Source organism: Podarcis vaucheri (assembly GCF_965113315.1).
Source record: "Podarcis vaucheri genome assembly, chromosome: 5".
In the NCBI taxonomy this organism is placed as follows: Eukaryota; Metazoa; Chordata; class Lepidosauria; order Squamata; family Lacertidae; genus Podarcis; species Podarcis vaucheri.
This window is the reverse complement of record NC_138763.1, coordinates 231,531-252,534: the sequence shown is the minus strand read 5'-3', so window position 1 is coordinate 252,534 and position 21,004 is coordinate 231,531. Positions and strand designations below refer to the sequence as shown.

The 21,004-nt window shown below is 44.5% G+C and overlaps 1 protein-coding gene and 1 long non-coding RNA gene across 2 annotated transcripts in view; one reads left to right on the top strand and one right to left on the bottom strand.

Moving 5' to 3' along the window:
- Positions 1-21,004, top strand: part of LOC309533156 (maestro heat-like repeat family member 5) — a 41,368-nt gene that overhangs the window by 9,979 nt on the left and 10,385 nt on the right. The window contains exons 3-10 of the mRNA XM_082224352.1: positions 7,989-8,105; positions 9,437-9,547; positions 11,961-12,101; positions 13,085-13,204; positions 13,852-13,925; positions 14,018-14,153; positions 14,886-14,981; positions 15,808-15,912. Coding sequence (XP_082080478.1) covers positions 7,989-8,105; positions 9,437-9,547; positions 11,961-12,101; positions 13,085-13,204; positions 13,852-13,925; positions 14,018-14,153; positions 14,886-14,981; positions 15,808-15,912 — 900 coding nt within the window. The remainder of the gene's footprint in view (positions 1-7,988; positions 8,106-9,436; positions 9,548-11,960; positions 12,102-13,084; positions 13,205-13,851; positions 13,926-14,017; positions 14,154-14,885; positions 14,982-15,807; positions 15,913-21,004) is intronic.
- LOC309532791 lies at positions 20,314-20,910 on the bottom strand. Its single transcript, XR_014220021.1, has 2 exons — positions 20,419-20,910; positions 20,314-20,377 (listed from the first exon to the last, which is right to left on the bottom strand). It is a non-coding gene; the product is annotated as an uncharacterized lncRNA (long non-coding RNA).

Genomic DNA, 21,004 nt, shown 5'->3' with positions numbered 1-21,004 from the left:
GACACCAACCAGGATAACTTGGAGCAAAACAGCAGCCTGTAGGCTTGGCCTTTATTGAACTGTTGCAACAGGGTATTCCCTTCACTTGCAAGAGAGAGGAAAAGACCCAGAACAATGGGCTGCAAGACCTTATAAAAACTTTTGAAATTCCCCTCCTCTAGCTCAAGCCCACCCCCAGAAACATCATGCATACATTTCAGAAAGGAGGGGTTGACATCATGCATACATTACAGAAGGGGTTGACATCATGCATACATTACAGAAAGGAGGGGCTGAGGGAGGAGTTGTGGTGGTAACCTGAGTGTCCTGTCACCCGGCTGGTTCCTCCTTTCCCCCTCCCCATGAGTACTTTCCAGGTGACAATGGGGAGTTTGCAGTTTCCTGCCCCCAGAGGGAAGATCTGATCATTGTCCTTTGTTTCAGTCTGTGGTGAATCCACTGTTCTTTGTGATTTTGATTGTCTTCTGTCTGGGATTATCAGGGTTGACATAGCAACTGGGCAGGGCTCCTGTGGATGTGCTGGGATGGTGAAGGGATTATGGCTGACCAGAAACCAAGCCACCCCCTTTGATAGTCCTTGTCACATGGAGTAAAAAAAATGGAACAGTGCAAATCCGATGTATGGTTGATTTTCTATGAATTTATAACAGAAATATGGCGTATGTAGTGTGTGAGTGTGAGTGTGTGTGAAGTTTGTGCAAACAGAATGATTGGGGTGGGGGGTTCCTGCTACAGTTCCCCCCTTCGGAGATAAGATTGCAAAGGTGGCTACTTTGCAATCCTTTTCTCCACATAATTTAAGGTGGTAAATAATAACCTGGTATTCTCCGTCCCAGATGTGTGTGTCCATGTGAACCTGAAAGGGACTTGGATATCATGCTACTTTAAGGATATTTGCATAGAAATATAATGGTGTAACAGTGCACATAGTTAGACATAGGATATCACGTAAATTAATATTTTGTTGCTCAGTTACTTGTGGTATTCTAGCACCTTGGAAGAAATATTTTCTCAATAGTGGTCTATGCTTTACATTTAGCAGGAAGGTCCACTAATGACTGCAAAGTGCAGTTTGCTTCCCCCCTGCCGTTTTTGTGTTCTCAGGTGTCAAGGTAGCTCTTCTGTGGTCTCACATCGGCATGGTGTCGCAGTAGTGGCAATCCCTGGTGAATCCACTTAGGGCTTTCATATTTATCATGTAGCCTGGCACCCACCACAGCTGGCACAGGTTTCGGACACGTCCTGAGAGAAATGTCTTTGCCTTGGCCAAAATCCATGGGATTTCTTATTATTATTACAGGCTCTGGTCTTGCAGTCCTGGGAAGTTGCTCACTTGCACTTTAAGGACCAAAAAGCTAATTGCAGCCTGGATACACTTGCCCAATTCAAACTGAGTCCAATTTGAATTTATGTGCCCATGGTTCTCAACCTTTCAAACCAGTCTGTTAAAGGAAAACCGTTCTTAAAAGGGCACTTTGTCCAAATAAGACAATTTAACTCTATAAGGGATTGTTCCTGCTAAACCAAAGCATGTGCACCTTCATGTATCTTATCAGCTTCTCTTTGGTAAAGCGAGTTTTAGCACATTTTAAAATGGGTAGGGAAGTTGGCAGAGTGCCAGGTGGAACAACGAAATGTGGTTATAAATTTATCTAATTCTAAACATTGGACTACATAATAGCCTGACCTATTAAAAAGCATAAAATGTATGAGAATCCTCCACTGGGGTGTAAGGAATAAGACATTAAACATAAAAACAATTACACACAAAATAGCCCCCCCACAAATAACACACTGTCAGACACATTTCAACATTCCTACGTAATAACACGTAATACAAAACAAACTAATTAAATATCAGTTGCATATCTTGACACAATTGTGATCTTTTACGCATGTATCTTTTGAATCCTGGAGCACAGAGGCTTGAGGTTCAAGTGAAAAGATGTCCTTGCAAGTCAACTCCACCCCCCTTTGTCAGGCCCACTCCCCCGGCAGTCTATATCCTTTGAAAGAGATAGCTGTGGGCACTTGAAAACTCTGGTGTCTTGTTGCAGGTCTTGTGATGACGAAGAACTGAGTTGAGGGGTTGTTGCTGCTTTTCATCATTGCACATCTGTAGAAGTGATATCCTGTAAGGGGGCAGGGTTTTGGGGACTTAAAAACACAGTTAGACAAGGAAGGGGCAAAAGGCAAAAAGGATGTCCTCCAGTTTCCATGGGAAGCTGCAAATAATAACAATCTTAGCACATTAAGCATTTTATTCATTTCAATATTATTATCACATTTCCGCATAATTACTGTTATTATCTGCTAAGTTTGTTTGCTTTCCTTCACTTAGTTTTGTTGTTGTTGTTCTTTTCATATTATAAAAAAAAAATTACTCACATGTATAGAAAGAGAACTGTAAAAAATACAAAGGTTAAAAAATACAAAGGAAAGCAAAAAATTAGATTACCAGTCAGATGAAAACAAACTTGACACAAAGACATCAGATTTAGAACAGAATTATTATTAAATATATTATCAAAACCACGCAGATTACTACTAGACTGAAAAAAATGGGAAAACCATGGGGAAAAACTTTAAATTCACCATGTGCTATCTGATAAAAGAACTTCATGAAACTGACTTTCAACATGTGATGAACATGTCCCCAAAGTAGAACACACACACACAAAATCACCTATGAGGAACCAAAAATAAATAAATGCTAAGACACGCAATTAATAAGAAACTTGAAGTAACCTGAAGTAATCTGTTTTGGCATTTTAGCATCCCAAATGATGTGACAACATCAGCTGTAATGTTAATAGCGGAATACTGGGAAATGAGTTAATACCAAGAAAAATGAATGGCAATTTAAAGTTGTGCAGGTACCTTGCACTAGCCAAAATGACAGAATTAATAAGAAATGCTCAGGCAAAAAGGTAAACAAGTACCATTCCACAAACAATGTTTGGTTGTGCTTCGATTAACTTCACAGACATCATGGAGAAACGGATTAAATAAATGAAAACAGATTATTTGTAACTTAAAAAAAAGTGTCAAGGCCACAAAGAGATGGAAGTTACTAATATAGCAGGGATTCAGACTTGTTTCACAGAACAGAAAGTAAGTTGCTGTGGGAGGAAAAAGGGACAAACACTTTGTTATCGGGGTTCACATATCCTGTTAAAAGGGAAAATTATTTCATGTGAGAAGCCTGTCAGGAAATGCTGTTCCTAAAATTCCCATTGAGGGGGGGAATGCTTTGATATTTACCTGTGAAAAGAATTTGGCATGTTAAGATTTGGAACCTGGAAAGCTCTTGACTTTTGATGCTCTTGACTTTTGATGGGCTAGTTTTTTTTGTTTTGTTGTTGTTGTTGTTGTTTTTAGCCTTTTGTCTTAAGTAGCCCCTGGAGCAAAGACAGATTAAGGGTGATTTCCCTCAATGGTTCCAAGTTTTCTTTTACATTTGGAAGAAGCCTCCTCTCCCCCCTTACAGTTCCCCCCTTCCTCTCTCTCTCTTCTTTAGCTGATCTAGCCTCTGTGCATGTGCAGAGTTCATGTCTCAGCAAACCTTTTATACTATTGAAAATGTTGCATCCTTTGGCTAAATTACCATTTGAATAAGGGAAGGGAAGGGTAAGGAGTAGATTTTGAAAACAGGGTTTGATTTTAAACAAAAAAGAGAAACTCAGCAATTTAAGTATTCACCAAAACTAGCAATTTCAGCCCAAGCAAAAGAGACTGCTTCCTTTATGTACAGGAAAGGGCTAATATCCCTCTGGCCATTCGCGGAACAATCAACCGCTCTCTTATTTATGAGTAAAAATGGCCAGAGTTAGAATTCATAGGATTTTTTAACATTCTCAGTCATTTCAGCCTTACCATTTGCAGACAAATTTTACTGCCCTTTATTTACAGGATGGATGGTCAAGGCGCCTATGTATTCGTATGTGCTGAAACTTTGAGTTGACTTTGAAGTTTGATTTTTTTAAATAGTAGACAAAATGATAAACACTGTAATCACCCAAATGCTTGATGTTACCAGTTGTGCTCCAAAAAATAATGGCTTCATCTCGCACCTTTTAAAACTAAAAAGCAAAGCTAGGCTGAATTTCAACTCCATTACCACACCAGAATTTAAGAATTACCCTCCAATGCTTGCAGACACATGTCCTTCCACACAGCCACAAATCGGGAGAGTTGAAAGGGGACCCTGGGGTCATCTAGTCCAACCCTCCAAAATATAGGGTTCACAGCAAGATTTCGCAGCAAGATTTGTACTACCAAAGAGGCATACACATTTAAGTACAGATTTACAGCTGGGAAAGAAAACAAACATCTATGCTCATATCATTTACTAAGGAAAAGGAAAATAAAAGTACATAACTTTACACAGAACCCTTTTTGCAGATCTTGAGATAGTTTGAGTGAGTTTGAAATGATATTTAAGGAAGATTGAAGTGAACAGTTTTCGTAAGATAGGGAGAGGATCTCTTATAAAGCACAGTTAAAGCAGCCCTAGATTTGATTTTTTTAAAGGGAATACACAAGTGTTGCCCCCCTCCCCTCTTTGCAGTTTCCTTTAAAGGAAGCTTACTCGGGAGTAAATTTACCTGGCACAGAAGGAAGAAGGGAGAAAACAACTGAAAGAGGCAGAATGAAACAAGGGGGGGGGGGCGTTTTCTAACACAAGAGGCCAGGGAGTCTTACAGAGACTGATATCAGGAGCCTTACAATAACTCTTCTGTCCCACCAAATCAAAGTTAAAACTGGACTCACATATTTTTTCTTAGAATGAACACCATACTTTTATAGGCATACGTTTAATGAAATACATACACTGCATTTTAGCTTGAGAGAGCAATTGGCTCAACTAGGCTTTTGCAGCAGAAACATTAGGGTAACTTCACCTTCCAAAATAGACTGGAGCAGAAGTGTACTCTCAAAAGTTACAACAAAACATCATTTACCATTAGACTTAAATCACCCTCCTCTCTTAAACTAGAGGAAGGAGGTGGGGTAATCCCCTTTCAGAACACAAGTAGCACGTATACAGGATTTTACCACTTGGGAGGAAAACTCTTTTAGAGCCTCTCTCAAGTAACAAACATTTGCACACTCCATTCTCAATTTTGTTTTGTTTAAGATTGATAAGGCGCAACATGGCTTCCTTAGATTTAAAATTTTGAAGCAAGCTTGCAATTTAAAACTATGTGCATTTAAGAACAGTCTGTGGACGCCAAGGCCAATGTAAATACAAACCCTTGAAATATTCCTGAATCTTTGAGTACATCTCTTATTCATTCATTTTATTTTATTTTATTTTTATTTTTTTTAAGAGAAACTAAGATCTCTAATGCGTGGGCTGTTATTATATCTACTGCCTTCTGAGCACCATTAAGTTTACAGTTTCATGTTCTAGCTCTAGGCTACAGTTTAACAACACAAACTTGACCATTTTCGCCCCTTTATTTTATTTCTATTTTTTCTCTAATTGGAGATGACAAGCTGGAGGGGCATATTAGAATCCTCTCTGGGGCAAAAAGGCTTCATGGAAGCTTTGTTGCCAGGAGGAGTCCAGCTAGGGAGTTTAGTGAGCTCCCATTCTCTCATATGTTATTATTGGGCCTTTTTTTTCTTCCGTTAACGAAGTACGCTAAAGACAGAAAGAGTGGAAACACACACACAAGGGAGGAAAGGCAATGGGAAAGAAAGGGGGGACAGAAAAAAATATCCTTTCAGTACTCAAAGTACCCTTGACTAACACAATTCCTACATATCTACAAGCTACAAACTCATTTCAAGAAATCTTATACATGAACTCAAACTCCAGCCACGGGACTCCTTGCCCGAGAAAACTCCAGCCACGGGACTCCTTGCCCGAGAAAACTCCAGCCACGGGACTCCTTGCCCGAGAAAACTTCAGCCACAAAACTAAAATTCCTTTTCCTCAGCGCTGCTTCACAAGACTAATCCTAGTGTGGGGCCCCACTTCGTGAACCGCCCCTTCTACCCTCCACAACAGCCTCCTGCCTAGCCTTTGAGACTAAGTTTGGGCTCCCTACTGGACGCCTGCGCTGTGCAGTGCCAGATTGGGGGTCTGAGAAAACAAAGTTTTGAAAGGGGAGCAAACGACCTTGCGTTCTCACATACCCAGGTCATCCCTAACAAAGGTCGCCAGGCAGGAGGGGAAGCTTCATTTGCATAGTTAGGGTAGGTGGAGAGTAAGAGAATACTTGAAAGACTCCTCTGGACGACTCCGAGAGAGGGATGTCAGAGAAAAACAGTAAAGAGCCACGCTTTCCCGGACTCAATTCCAAGACGGAAAACGGGGGAGAAAAGGGATAGAGAGATCAAGACGTCCCTGGACGACTCCGAGAGGTAACGCCGGAAAACAGCAAAAGGTACCACAATTTCCCCGGCCAAGCACCGCGTAAGAATTTGTGGGGAGAGAAAGGGAAAGGTTTTGACGTTTCTAGACGACTCCGAGAGATAACGTCAGACAGAAAAGTTCCGCGATTTCCCTGGCCACTTTCCGAAGGGGAAAATCGGGGGAGAAAAGGGGAGAGAGAGAACGTACCCGGCCGACTCCGAAGGGTAACGTCAGAAATGAAAGAAGGAAAGTCTGGCTGTCGTGGGGACATTAATTTTCCACCCCCCTCCCAATGTATTTACTTCAAACCATACTCACGTTCGAAGATGTCCCCCCGCAGATCCCGGGATCCTTTTCCCTTAGCCGGCTTGACCTCGCCTTTGCTCCCCTGGTTGAGCTTTTGGTGACGATTGATTACCACCCGCAAAGAGGAGGCAGGGAGAGGAAGAAGGATCTCTGGGCTAAGGTTGCCCAGTGGCGCCTGATCCCCTCTATCTCCCCTCTCACCTTTACAGGAGAACCAAGTGTCCCTGAGCGCGGTCGCCAACTGTTAACAGAAAAATCCGAGGGCTCTCTTGGACAAAACAAAGACACCAACCAGGATAACTTGGAGCAAAACAGCAGCCTGTAGGCTTGGCCTTTATTGAACTGTTGCAACAGGGTATTCCCTTCACTTGCAAGAGAGAGGAAAGACCCAGAACAATGGGCTGCAAGACCTTATAAAAACTTTTGAAATTCCCCTCCTCTAGCTCAAGCCCACCCCCAGAAACATCATGCATACATTTCAGAAAGGAGGGGTTGACATCATGCATATGTTACAGAAAGGGTTGACATCATGCATACATTACAGAAAGGAGGGGTTGAGGGAGGAGTTGTGGTGGTAACCTGAGTGTCCTGTCACCCAGCTGGTTCCTCCTTTCCCCCTCCCCATGAGTACTTTCCAGGTGACAATGGGGAGTTTGCAGTTTCCTGCCCCCAGAGGGAAGATCTGATCATTGTCCTTTGTTTCAGTCTGTGGTGAATCCACTGTTCTTTGTGATTTTGATTGTCTTCTGTCTGGGATTATCAGGGTTGACATAGCAACTGGGCAGGGCTCCTGTGGATGTGCTGGGATGGTGAAGGGATTATGGCTGACCAGAAACCAAGCCACCCCCCTTTGATAGTCCTTGTCACATGGAGTAAAAAAAATGGAACAGTGCAAATCCGATGTATGGTTGATTTTCTATGAATTTATAACAGAAATATGGCATATGTAGTGTGTGAGTGTGAGTGTGTGTGAAGTTTGTGCAAACAGAATGATTGGGGTGGGGGGTTCCTGCTACAAAAGCGAGATGAGCTTTAAGCCCAGAGTCATTTGCGACTGGACTTAATTGTCAGGGGTCCCTTTACCTTTACCTTTAAAGAGTTGTAACATGACTTGGGAATTCAGAAGATGTGTAAAATTGCATACAAATCATTAAAACAATTGCCTAGTACTTGCAATCTATTATTATTATTATTATTTAGTATTACCCGACATTTTCAGACGCTAAAATTGAAATTCTTTGGTTTTCCAAAAGCAGTTGATGTAGCTGGTGGGGTCTCCTCCCTGTGACTCACCCAAACCTTCCCCGACCCTTAGAATGCCCTCTATAGATATTATGGACTCAAGCTGCGGGAATCCAGGAGCGCAGAGACAGTCCACCAGTACCTGCACTTACTCCTGAGGTTGGCTCTCGAAGAGGAAGCAGACAGAGAGGTGAGTGAATGTGTGGGACTGGGACTGCGCTCACACGGAGACTCTCCACCTCCAGCAGTGTCCTGGAAGAGCCTCCTCCTTCTGAACCCTCCTGCTTCAAGCACCTCCCCAGGCTGCTCCCCAGTGTCCCACCACCACAATCCAGGGTCCCCCACTCTTACTCATCCAGCCAGTCCCTGACATTACCCCACAGACCCCACCAGCCCTCTGTCCTGATTTCCGGATTGGTCTCTGCTCGTGCCCACCTGGTCACCCCCTCAAAGGAGGAACAGTTTTTCAGCATTCAACATATCTGGGGCAGATTTGTTTAGTTTTGGGTTCGATCAGAGCAGCCAACAAGTGGCCCTCAATGCCTTTCTTGGCAGCCCTCAGCAACCTTGGAGGCACCCCTACACACCTGTAGGCCTTGCACCGCCTTCCCAAAGCTGGGTAAGGAGGTGCTGGGCTTGGGGAAGGAGGCAGGTGTGATCTGTCAGGGTCCTAGAGTCCTCAGTTAGCTCTTTCCCACCTTTGGCAAGAAGGTGGGAAGGCGCTAGGTCCCACCAGAACCTCATGCCTCCTTCCCAAAACCCAGCGCCTCACCTGCCTACCTTTGGGAAGGCAGCATGCAGGCCGGGGCGTGTGTGTCAAATGTTGGCCTTGCTCCCCTCTCCCACATGACAAGTCAGTGTGCACCCCACAGGTTCTGTGCTGAACTACTCTTGTGGCCCACTTGGTATGAGAAATTGGAGCACCCTGGTTTAGATGGTGCATATTCCTGCTCTGGCGCCTTTGGGTGAGGGGTGGATTACAAATACTTCCAGTGTATAAATGATGCATTTTAATGTAGTTGGGTGTTTAATGAAGCCAAGAACTGTATCACAAGATTCGAAAATGTCAGAATGCAAGGCATCCTTGCATTGCAAGCTGCACATGAGTCTGGGAGGTGTGGTCTGGTCAGTTCACATCAGAATCCACAGAAATATCGTTCTTCAAACCACCCCTATTATTATCCAGGATGAAAGAATCTGTTCAAATTGGTTCTCTAAGTGTCTCATTTCCCCACTCTTAAATTTGGTTCCCCACATTTTGCAGCAATCTGCTTACAGAATCACATTGATCCTCCATCCCTCATGATCAGCTTAGCTTAATGGTTGCCATCAATTTCATTTTAATTGATTTTAATTAATTTTTATAATGAAATGTTTTTAGAATGTTGTACTATTTTATTGTTGTTAGCCGCCCTGAGCCCGGCTTTGGCTGGGGAGGGTGGGATATAAATAAAATTTATTATTATTATCACTAATTGCAATCAAGAAAACGACATGTTTGACGTGCCTCATTCTCTCTAGGGAATTTCTGAGGCTATTGGTGTGGCTTCAAGCACCCATATTTCCCAGGTGCTGAGGGCAGTGCGGGATTTTGGCCGCGCGGCCATTGAAAGGAAGACTGAGACGTCTGAGGTAAGTGAGGAAGGAGCATAGCAAGAGTGTAGGTCAGCCATCCCCAGCCTGGTGCCCCTTCCCCATCCGTGTGTTTTGAATTGGAACTCCCATCAGCCCCTGACAGCATGGCCAATGGTTAGACGAAGGTCCTGGCAAATTGGATCCTTAGCAGCTATTTACATCCACACCAAAGCATGTGAAGCAGCCTCTGGGTTCCTCTGATCTAGGAAAACAGAGCTGTGTTGGAGAAGAACAAATCCTGCCCCATTTCCAAATATGCTCTTTTTCAAGGGATGGGATCCTTACCATTCCAAAAAGGCAATTAGATCTGCTCATCCTCTCAGTATGGAAGCCAGACAACTTCCTCTGTGGGTATGTCTCAGTCATCCTTCTGAAGTGGGCTCCAGCAGTCCTGTCTCTGTGGCTCCAGATCCTAGATCTGATCTGATCCCTTGGCTCAGTCAGTCAGTCAAACGGAATCGTTAGAAACCATTGGTCATCCCCAGAGTACATGCAATACAAAAGTACACTGGCCCATGTTTTTAGGTTGGTTGTCAGATGGTTGGTTGGCATTTCCTCAATAGTGGAAGCTAATGGGGGACCCCAAGGGTCATCTAGTCCAACCCCCTCCAATGCAGGAATCTCAGCTCAAGCATCCCTGAGAGATGGCCATCCAACCTCCAACGGAGAGTCCACAACCTCCCAAGGGAGAGTGTTGTGCTGTCAGAAAGCTTTGAATGAAGAACCTCTTAGAGTTTGGAAGAGGGGACACCACTCCAACTGAGGGGAGGGAGCAGAAACCAAGAGAGAAGGCAGTCGGCAGGCTGGGAGAGGAAGAGAGAAAGAGGGGAGAGGTTTCAGCTGCATCCCGGGGCAGGGCAGCTGCCAAATTTGCTCTCGTGCAAGGGTTCTTCTGCTTACGGGAGTGCCTGCTGGCCCCATTCAACTATGTTCTAGAGTAGACCCATTGAATTTAATGAAGATGACTAAGTTAGGCCCATTCATTTCAACAGGTCTACTTGAAGCAAAGCATAGTTGAGTGTCACTCTCTGTGTTCACCTCCATATATTTGTCAATTAAGCAAATTATTACAAAGGCATAGTAACTGCGTGCGGATCTAACAGTTCCATAACCTGAGGGGGCCTTGGGGTCATGTGCCCCCGACTCTCCAATTCTCCAACCCAGCTGGAAGGGGATCAGAACCTTTTCCTTCCACTTTCAGTTAACTTCCCTCAAGCTTCCGGTCTCTTTTTTGCAACTGTGCTAGAGGAGAAGGGAGCAGGAGCCGATGAGTCCAAGGCTCATTCACACAATAATAAACCATAGTTTATCACAGAGGTAACCAAAATGGTGCCCTTCAGATGCTACAGACTGCAACTCCCATCCCTCCTGACCACTGGCCATGCTGGCTGAGGCTGATGGGAGCTAGAGGCCAACCTATGTTGATGCCCTCTGGTTTATTGTTACATCTGAACGCAGCCCTGAACTCTCTTGTGCTCTGCCATCCAAGAGAAATGAAACCCAGGAGTGTGGTACCCCTGGATTTTTGCTGTGAGTTGGGAAATGACCAAGGAAATTTCCCAACCCTCACTATGGAGAAGATGAGCAGATCCACCCAGTTCATTTTAATTTTAAAAAAGCAGCTCCCATGGAAAAGAGCACCAGTGGTCAGTCTACCCTACACTGTCCTGTACTTTCTCCCTGGTTGACTGACCAAACCCAAAGAGAACACCTTCATGGTTCCTCGTCATCCTGGGGAAAAATTGACCAGTGGGGTGTCACAGGGTTCTGTCCTGGGCCCGTTGTTGTTCCACGTTTTTTTTTAAAATAAATGACTTGGATGAAGGAATTGAGGGGATGCTCATCAAATTTGCAGATGACACCAAACTGGGAAGGGTAGCCAATGCCACAGAAGACAGAATCGGGATTCAAGATAACCTTAACAGATTGGAGAACTGGGCCCAAACTAACAAAATGAAATTCAGTAGGGTCAAATGTCAGGCTCTACATTTAGGCAGGAAGAACCCGATGCACATATATAGGATGGGGGAGCCCTGGCTTGCCAGCAGTTTGAGTTTCCTGGAGGAAAAAAAAATACAAAATTTGTAAGTCTGCACAACAACTTGTTGTTGTTGCTTAGTCGTTTAGTCGTGTCCAACTCTTCATGACCCCCTGGACCAGAGCACGCCAGGCACTCCTGTCTTCCACTGCCTCCCGCAGCTTGGTCAAACTCATGGCTGGTAGCTTCGAGAACACTGTCCAGCCATCTCGTCCTCTGCCGTCCCCTTCTCCTTGTGCCCTCCACCTTTCGCACAACAACTTACTGACTACTAATATTTTCCCAGCTGCTAAAAGGTCCCAACTAAATGGTGATTTGTCTCCAATTGCACTTAAGGTTCCCAAACTCACTTTCCCCATTCTTTCCCTCCAGAATACTAGCGAGACCAATGCCAGTATCACCGCCATCCTTTGCTGCGGGCAAATGGCATTTGGGGCACGGCAGGATGAGCTCCCCCTTTTCATAGACCTAATAACACAGGAGCTCCTCTTCCAATTCCAGAACAGCAGGAAGGTATGGCTCTGATTATCACACGGACTCCTGTTGTTTGTTCTCTCAGCTATACCATACTTTTCCGTGTATAAGACAAGGTGTTTTTTATTATTATTAAAAAATGATGTTTAAAAATGAGGGTCATCTTATACACAGATAGTGCATAGGGGGGACATGGGTTTGGTTGCCGCTGCAAGCCGGAGATAGTCAGTGGCTATTGTGCGTGTTATTGGTGGCTGCGGCAAGGGGTGGTGTTGACTGGCTGTCACTGCGGAAATTGGGAAGGCGATTGGCAGTTTCTGCCGGCGAGGGACAGACAATAGGTGGGTTTTGTGACGTGTGTAAGTGGCAGCATAGGTCCAGCAGGTGAGCAATTTTTGGAATCCCCTCCACCCAAATAGCTGAACAACTGTGGGTAATCCTCCCTTCCAAAAGCTCAGCAACTCTGGGCAATCCCCCCCCCATTTTCTTAATTGGGAGTCCCCCCTAATAGGGGGTGTCTTATACATGAAAAAATACGGTACATCCTGCCTTTCTCCTGTCATATTACTTCAGGAGGTGTGCAACCATTTCCCCCGTGGTCACCATCCAGGCACTGAGCAGACCTTGCACCACATTGCCTTCAGACTGTGCCCTAGGGCAGGGTCTCTGGCTTCATCCACCGAAGGCTGGTAGACTGGGGTGTATACTGGCTCCACCCTTAGGACCAGATGGGGCATTACAGTGGTACCTTGGTTCTCAAACTTGATCCATTCTGAAACCAAAGTGTTCCAAACCAAGGCACGCTTTCCCATAGAAAGTAATGCAAAATGGATTAATTCTTTCCAGACTTTTTTAAAAGAAACCCTAAAACAGCAATTCAACATGAATTTAACTATCTAACAAGACCATTTCTGGGTTAGGGTTAGGGTAAGGATTAGAATTAGGGTTAGGGTCAGTGTGGCTTTATGTTTCCCTGTGATTTTGATTGAAACTCAATTTTATAAAATCCCTTCTCCTTTCAGAACGAGGATTTGAAGAAGAGCTTTATGAAGGCAGCAACTCTAATAACCCAGGCGCTTGTGCAATCGACTGTGGGACATGTCACCTTCCCCCACAAAGAGGAGCTCACCTTCTGCATCATAGTGAGTAGAAAGAAAAAGAAAAAAAGAGGGGGAATCTCCTGGGGTTTCTTTTCAGAGCATTTTTTCTTAGAAATAGCTGTGTAGGTCTAGCTCTGGGTTGCATGTTCTGACCATCTGGCCCCAAACCATTTCTGGGTGGTCACGTTCTGCTCCAGCTGAAGTTTCCAAACCCTCTTGAAAGGCAGCCCTCCATTGTGGCAACCTCAGCAGGCTGTCACCAGCGCCTAAGGAAAAGAGGCTAGGTTCTCCCCGGAGGAGAGGGCTGTCGAGGGCTCCCAGCCATGATTGCTATGTTCGACCTCCACAGAGGAAGGAAGCCATGTTTCTGCATATAGTTGCTGGAAGCCGCAGGCGGGGAGAGGGCTCTTGGGCTCATGGTCTGCTCCCTGGACTAGATGGGCCCTTGGCCTGGTCCCGAAGGCTGGTCTTCTGCTCTTCTTATGGGGTAGAGCTCTGCCCAGGAGAAAAAGGGGTCTTATTCCCAGATCCAGGAAGCCCACTCTTCTCCTCTAGGAGGACCCACTTGCCAATTGCAAAGAAGTTGTCAAGTGGGCTGGATAGAGAGCACACCTCAGGGCTTGGTGTGGTGGCGGCGGCAGGGATGGCGCCTCCAGTTCCCTGACATGCTGTGTGCTTCCCCACCACAGGAGGTTATCAAAGAGGAGCCAGTGGCATCACTCACCATCCTGCACCAGGCAATGGAAAACATCACTCGCCTGACGTAAGTACGGCCAGGCACAGTACATATTTCTTCACCAGGTTTATGGACTGCTGGGTGCTGATCCTTTCCTCTCCCCTTCTTTCTCTTCTCAGTGCCTTGAGACCATGCATACACCCCCTGCTCCGGGCTCAGCTGATCAAAAACACCATCCGGAAGGTCTTCCAATTGCCATCCTTTCAGGTTACGAAGATCAAAGCTGGGAGCTCTGTGCCACCAACCCAGAGCCAGGTGACTGGACCTTCTGCTTCTGGAGGAAAATGGGGTTGCCAGGTTAAAGGATTTGAGGGCAAAGAGTCTGAGCCGTGTAAGCCGCAAAGAATGCTGCCTGAGACACTTGACCCATCACAATGATGTAACAGCCAGAGACTTGGGGTGTATATTTTTGATTTTAATCATGTTTCCATATTTATTGCATTTCACCTTTGCTAGAATGCATCCACGTATGATTCCTGCATGCCTGCATTTTGTGACTCTCATGCCTCCCTCCTACGCTGCATTTAATTTAATTTGTTTGCTTGTTTGTTTATATGCTGCCCATCTGACTGGGTTACTCTAGCCACTCTGGGCGGCTTCCAACAAATTAAAACACAGCCAGACGTCAAATATTTAAAACTTCCCTATGCAGGGCTGCCTTCAGATGTCTTCAGACGGAAGTATAATGATGTATCTCTCTGACATCTGATAGGAGGGTGTTCCACGGGGTGGGCCCCACCACCAAGGCAGCCCTCTGCCTTGGAACACCCCAAGGAAGTTGAGCCCAGTGTGGAGTCCTGTATCTTTATATCGCATGACCTGTAACCTTACATACATCAAGAAACGTTTGATGTTTATGACTCTTTGTGTGCCGTGCTTGAACCCCTGCATAAGCTTTGTTACAAATTTGGGCTAGAAGGCTCCAGAGCATATGGGATTTCCATGGGGGTCTTCAGCTTCTAATTGCTTTTGCTTCTCTCCTTCCAGGACTGTTATCAGCCGACTGTCTACATCTGGCTCAACATGCTCACCAGCTTGCTGTCGGAGGCCCCCTCTCTGGAGACGCTGCAGGAGATATTAGTGGTAAGGGAGCCCCCAAGGTGTCAGAGCAGGGGGAAGCAGCAGCTCCCATGCCGGAGGACAGACCCTCTTGAAATGATTGCACGGGGGGCATCTGTGGCCAACTCGCTGGTTGTGGGTGCTGATGGTCAAGTGGGCCTCTGTTCTGCTAGCAATGCTTGTGCAAGGCACACAAGATATGTCCTCTGCCGATGGCGTATGGGGAAGGGCCGTGGCTCGGGACAGAGCATCTGTCTTGCATGCCCAAGATCCCCGGTTCAGTCCTCAGCATCTCCAGGTGGGGCTGGGAAAAGGCTCTCTGTCTGAAAGTCCAAAGGGCCAACTGCCAGTCCTCATTACCTGTGGATCAATGGCTGGGCTTGGTCTAAGGATGCTTCCTGCATTCCATTGCTATGGCTGTGGTGAGGTGCATGTTGTATTGTTGCAATTATCACACACACAAACACACAAATGACAGATTGCAGGGCGGTTCACAACATAAAAATACAAAATCAGAACAGAAAAAGCATAATAAAACAAAAGCAACCCAAGAGCCAATTAATATCTAATTCTACTAATGCTTTTTTTTAAACGGCTTCTTTTTTCTGTGTCTTTAGTTGTTCTTGTTTTGTTTGTAAGCTGCCTCGAGTCCCTGTCTGGGAAAGAGGTGGGGTATTATTATTATTATTATTATTATTATTATTATTATTAATAAACAAATTGCAGCAAACTTTCTCCTTTACAAAACAACCCCTTTTTGCAATTTGTCCCCTCTATGAAGCTTTGTGAATTTGCAAACCTGGATTAAGGGTTGTCCTTCCATGTGATGACGATGATTTCTCTCTCACAGCACACAAATGGCTGGATTGACTCCACAAAAATCAGTGAGAGGCAAAGAGCAGTCAAGACCACCAACGTACTCATAAAATATGTCTCCGAGCATTTGGACTTTGATGTGAGTGACCAAGGCTTAATGCTGCAATTTCAAATCATATTGCGTTGGAAAGTTCAGGTGTGAACTAGATGAAAGCTGTATGGCATGGCCATCCCAGGGAAAGGTGCCAGCCAGTGCTATTTTTCTAGAAAAAGAGGTGCCAGGACTCACCATGAACTCACCTCCCTCATTCTCTTATAATGGCAAGAGTGCCCACCTGAGAGGTGGCAGTGTTAGCTATTTGCAGTATAGTAGCACGGCAGAGAGCTTGCTGGGGAGACCATGCATTAAAAAGGGACTCACAAATAACTTAAACAAGGTTTTAATAACAAAAACAAAAACTCCTAAATACACCAACAACAAACCAGACCCAACCACCAACCCATCCCCCAGGGTAACGGAAGAGCTAGGTGCTGCTCCTTATATACTACACCCAAATGCTGACACAGCTTAATCAATACAACTCAGCAGCACCTGCTATGTTTCACAGCTGTAAAGCTGGGTCTCGTTATTTTGCTCTGGCCCTTGCTCTGGCCCCTTAAAGACATACACAACTGGTGGAACAATGATGAACCTTTACATTTAACGAAACCATTCAACATTTCCCCTGCGGTTCATCATTGTGGAACAAAATCGTAAAGCATATTTTGTACATGTCTTTCATGAGTAACCTTTGGAAGTGCTTTAGTAAAAATGTCTGCAATTTGATTGTCACCTGGAACATATTGAAATACAATCATTTCGTCAGCAATTAGTTTCTTTACAAACTGTAAACGTAACCTTAAGACTCTAGTGCACTGCGTATTGGTCTCTGAACACAGGATAGCGAGTCCGCTCTGGGAATCAAGGTAAACTCTTACTGGTAGTGTTACTTTCATCTGTAGGTCTGCAAATACTTGCAGATACCATTCCACATCATGAGTGGCCTGAACGCATGCACATAATTCACTCTCTGTTGTGGAGAGACAAATAATGGTTTGTGTCTGGGACTTCCATTCAAATGGACAACCGTTATAACAAAACACCATACCAGACACACCCCTGCAATTATTTTGTTCCACTGCATGAGATGCATCGCAGAAAATTTCAAAACCTTTGTCAATACATGATGTAAACTGCAACCTATAATGTTTGGTATGTTTAAGGTACATTACCACTCTCTTAAGAGCAGAGAAACATTGCGTAGTGGGCTTTCCCACAAATTTTGCCAGAAAGTGAAAGGCATAAGTTATATCTGGTCTTGAGATTCTTTGAATGAAATTTAGCTTGCCTATAGCAGAACGATACAAAGTTTTGTTAGGAAATGGCTTATCTTCACCTGTAAAGGTGAAACCACACACCATAGGCGTATCCTTCCCATTTGCATTTTCTTAAACCCATTTTGAATCAATGTCTCATATCTGGGGTTTGTGGTACAAGAGACCAGGTGTTATGCTCTTCTAAAGAAGCTATCTCAGAGTTGATAGCTTTATACCAATTTACAACTTGGTGCTTAGGTAAATTCTGAACATCATTGTAGCTTTTTGGCTCAAAAACCGCCTTATTGGCATACACAGTATTTAAATGTTCATCTGCAATGGATGTGCAGTCCTTTTGCAAAATGTCCCTGCTTATTGCAGAACCAATAACACTTTGCAGCTTTAAATGCAGCCGTATCACCACAAGTTTGCATATGGCATTTCTCATTCTTTCTGGAAACAGGAGTGCTTATGGCACAAGCCTCCCTTCTATCCAACTCGCCCATTAATCTTGCCGTTACCCCTTCCACAGTTAATTGTGCTGGTGGAACGGCAGATATCTGGCTAGCTACACCATCAAAGTCCTCATTAAGGGAACAAAGAATGATAAAAACATACTGAATATCAGGTATCTCCATGTCCCTTTGAATTAATTTGCAGCGTATTGCCTCCAGACATCTCAAGTGTGCTGCCAAATCACCACCAGGCTGCAACTTGGTCTGGTACAGCTGCTTGAAAAACATCAATGCAGACGCTGACTCTTTTCTAATATGCACTGCTGCAAGACTGTCCCACATTTCTTTGGCAGTTTTCTTATTTCTTATATAGACTACTTGCTGGTTGCTAACTGCCAAATTAATTATTGTCCTGGCTTTTGCATCTCCTTTCAACCAAGCATTAGTTACAGGGTCAGGAGGGCCATCAGTTACATAGGTCCATACTTCTCTTTTTTAAAAAAAGTAATATTTATTAAAGTTTCAAAAGGTACAAAAAACAAAACAAAAAGACAAAGAAAAACACAAAAAATTCCACCTTTAAAATCTCATTTTCAATAACTTCTTTTCACGACTTCCCCTCACCTCCCCTTCTTGTATTCCAGATCCAATTATTTGTTCAATAAGTTTTTATCCCTAATGTCTTAACCTTAATTTGTTAATGTGTTTATTTGTATTAGATTTTAACCCTTAATTCATTATTATATTTAGTTCAGTTTATAAATCAACTTTTAATTTATATACCTTAATCATATGTAAAAAACTTTTTCTAAGGTTGACCCTATTTCCCTTCCACGAATTCCCCATTCTTATAATGATAAACAACATGAAATTTGACACAGCATAAAAAAGATCAGGCCCCCTTTGGATTTCCAAACCCCACCCTTCTCTCCCCGGTTTCAATCCCAAACCGTAGTCCATTTAGTCCATCTATTTAGGCTGGTGACCTTACGTCCGAGGCTCTCAAATCTCTCTCAGTCCCTTTCAGCCGGCTTCTTTGAAAGTCCCTTATGATTGACACCCAAACTCGAAGGGGCACTCTCTCTATAATGTCCATGATCCTTCCAGCCAAGCCTACTTGTTTAAAGGTGGAGCTCAAGCTCTGTTTCTTAAATCCAAATATCCCAAAGACTCCAGCTTCCACCTTGGTTGAGCTTGTAGCCATCTTGACAGGCCTCCGGCTATCGTTTACCTTCTGTGACATTTCGGCTGCCCCTCCTTTCTGCTCCTCCTGTTCAGCAAGTATCTTTTCCTCCTCTTCAGTCTTTGGTTTCTTTTCTTGTCCAGCTGCCTGTGTTTTGAACATCAAGTCATTTTCCAGCTCAGAAGGTATATTTACTGTTGACTTCGGTTTTGTAGGACTTGTAGACAAAACATGGCCTTGCTCATACATCTTTCGCAGCTTTCCCATGAGAAAGACGACCTCATCCAGATCTGCCAGAATTTTCCGACCTATTTCCACTCTTGTAATGTCCGTGAATCCCCTCTAGAGGGATTCTGGTTACTTAGTATTCCTTTCACTTCCAATCCAAGAGTCAAATTTATTTGTATCAATCTTTCTTTACTTTCAATACCTTGTAACGATATGACCGGCTAAACCAAAACTTTCAGTTTTTTTCGACTTTGACAGCTAATTTGACAGCTGTCAAAATCTTCTGTAAACCCTCAGCAGGCTCCTTTCACGGGTTACTCCCAGTCTCGGGAAAAGTGGCACTTAATCAAAGCAAATAAACTCTTGTCCTCCAGCACAGTAACTTAGACTTTTAAATCCGTGGAAATTAATAACTTTTATCCAATCAGGAAAAAAACACAGCTCTTCTCTCAACCTTAGTTGGCAAATCCTTGCTTTAAACTGTTTACAATGGGGGGGGAGACGGACTTCCTCTTTGCACCTCCCCCGCTCGTGCCAGATCCACAAAAAAAGAATAATTTTAGTCCAATTTCCAAATTACTCACGGGTTGTTGTTCTTGATTTTGAGTCCAAATTTTTTAAAGGAAGATGTCAGCGCTCTCCGACAAATGGCATGCAGCTTCACTCGGCAGGGGAAGCAGTAGACTCACAGCACCGCGCCACTCCCCGTCCCCCGTTCCGTAGCCTTTAAAAAGGCTCCTTCGCGGGTTGGGAGGGCGCTAACGGTGCCCGCCGAGTCACCATGTCCACGGGCATCCGCGCCCGTGGTTTTTAAGGGTCCCCGCGTCGCTGGCGCGGCAAGACCCAGCCCCTGTCGAGCAGATTCCCTCCGGAGCTCGGAGGGAATCCGCCATTAGCCAATTGCGCTAACCCGGAAGTCCATAGGTCCATACTTCTCTAGAGGTCAAAAGCGCCTCCACCCGAAAAGACCATAAACTATAGTTCTCATCTGTTAACTGTGGGAACACCAGAGCCTTCTCGGCTTCTGGAACCCGGTCAACCATTCTGGAACTCTTCCAGACCCACAGAAACTACACTAACAGGAGAAGGAGTTTTCAAACCTTTCTCAGAGTCCAAAAATATGCAGTCATCCACTCAGCAGCTGGGCCCATAACCAAAGATGTTAGCTATTTGCAGTATAGTAGCACTGCAGAGAGCTTGCTGGGGAGACCATGCATTAAAAAGGGACTCAAAAATAACTTAAACAAGGTTTTAATAACAAAAACAAAAACTCCTTATACACTAAATACATCATCATCATCAACAAAACAACAACAACAACAACAACAACAATATCTTTATTGTCATTGCCCCCTCTCGGGGACAACGAAATTACTTGGCTGCTCCATCCACCCAGGTAGGGCACTCCACACAAAATCAAAACAACTATAAAAACACTAATTAAAACAATACAGTATAATACAGCAAGGAAGATTAGATGACTTTCAAAGTCCAGGCTTCCCATTCAGGGCCGAGATCGCTCTGGGGAAGAAGCTGTTCTTAAGACGGCTCGTTCTTGTCTTCATCGTCCTGTATCTCCGTCCCGACGGCAGGAGCTCGAAGAGACAGTGACCAGGATGCGATGGATCTTTTACTATGTCCAGTGCCTTCCTATGGCACCTTGTGGCATAAATCTGCTCTAAGGTGGAGAGTGGGCAGCCAACAATGCTCTCTGCTGCCTTAACAACTCTGCACAACCCCAACCTGTCCCGGGTAGTACAGCTTCCGTACCACACACATAAGCCATAAGTGAGCACGCTCTCAATGGCACAGTGATAGAAGGCAAGCAGCAGTTTCTGCGGAAGATGGTTTTTCCTTAGAATTCTCAAAAAGTACAGTCTCTGCTGTGCCTTCTTCACAAGCCCCCTTGTGTTGACACTCCAGGGCAGATCAACAACAAACCAGACCCAACCACCAACCCATCCCCCAGGGTAATGGGAGAGCTAGGTGCTAGGTTTTCTCTTGCTGGG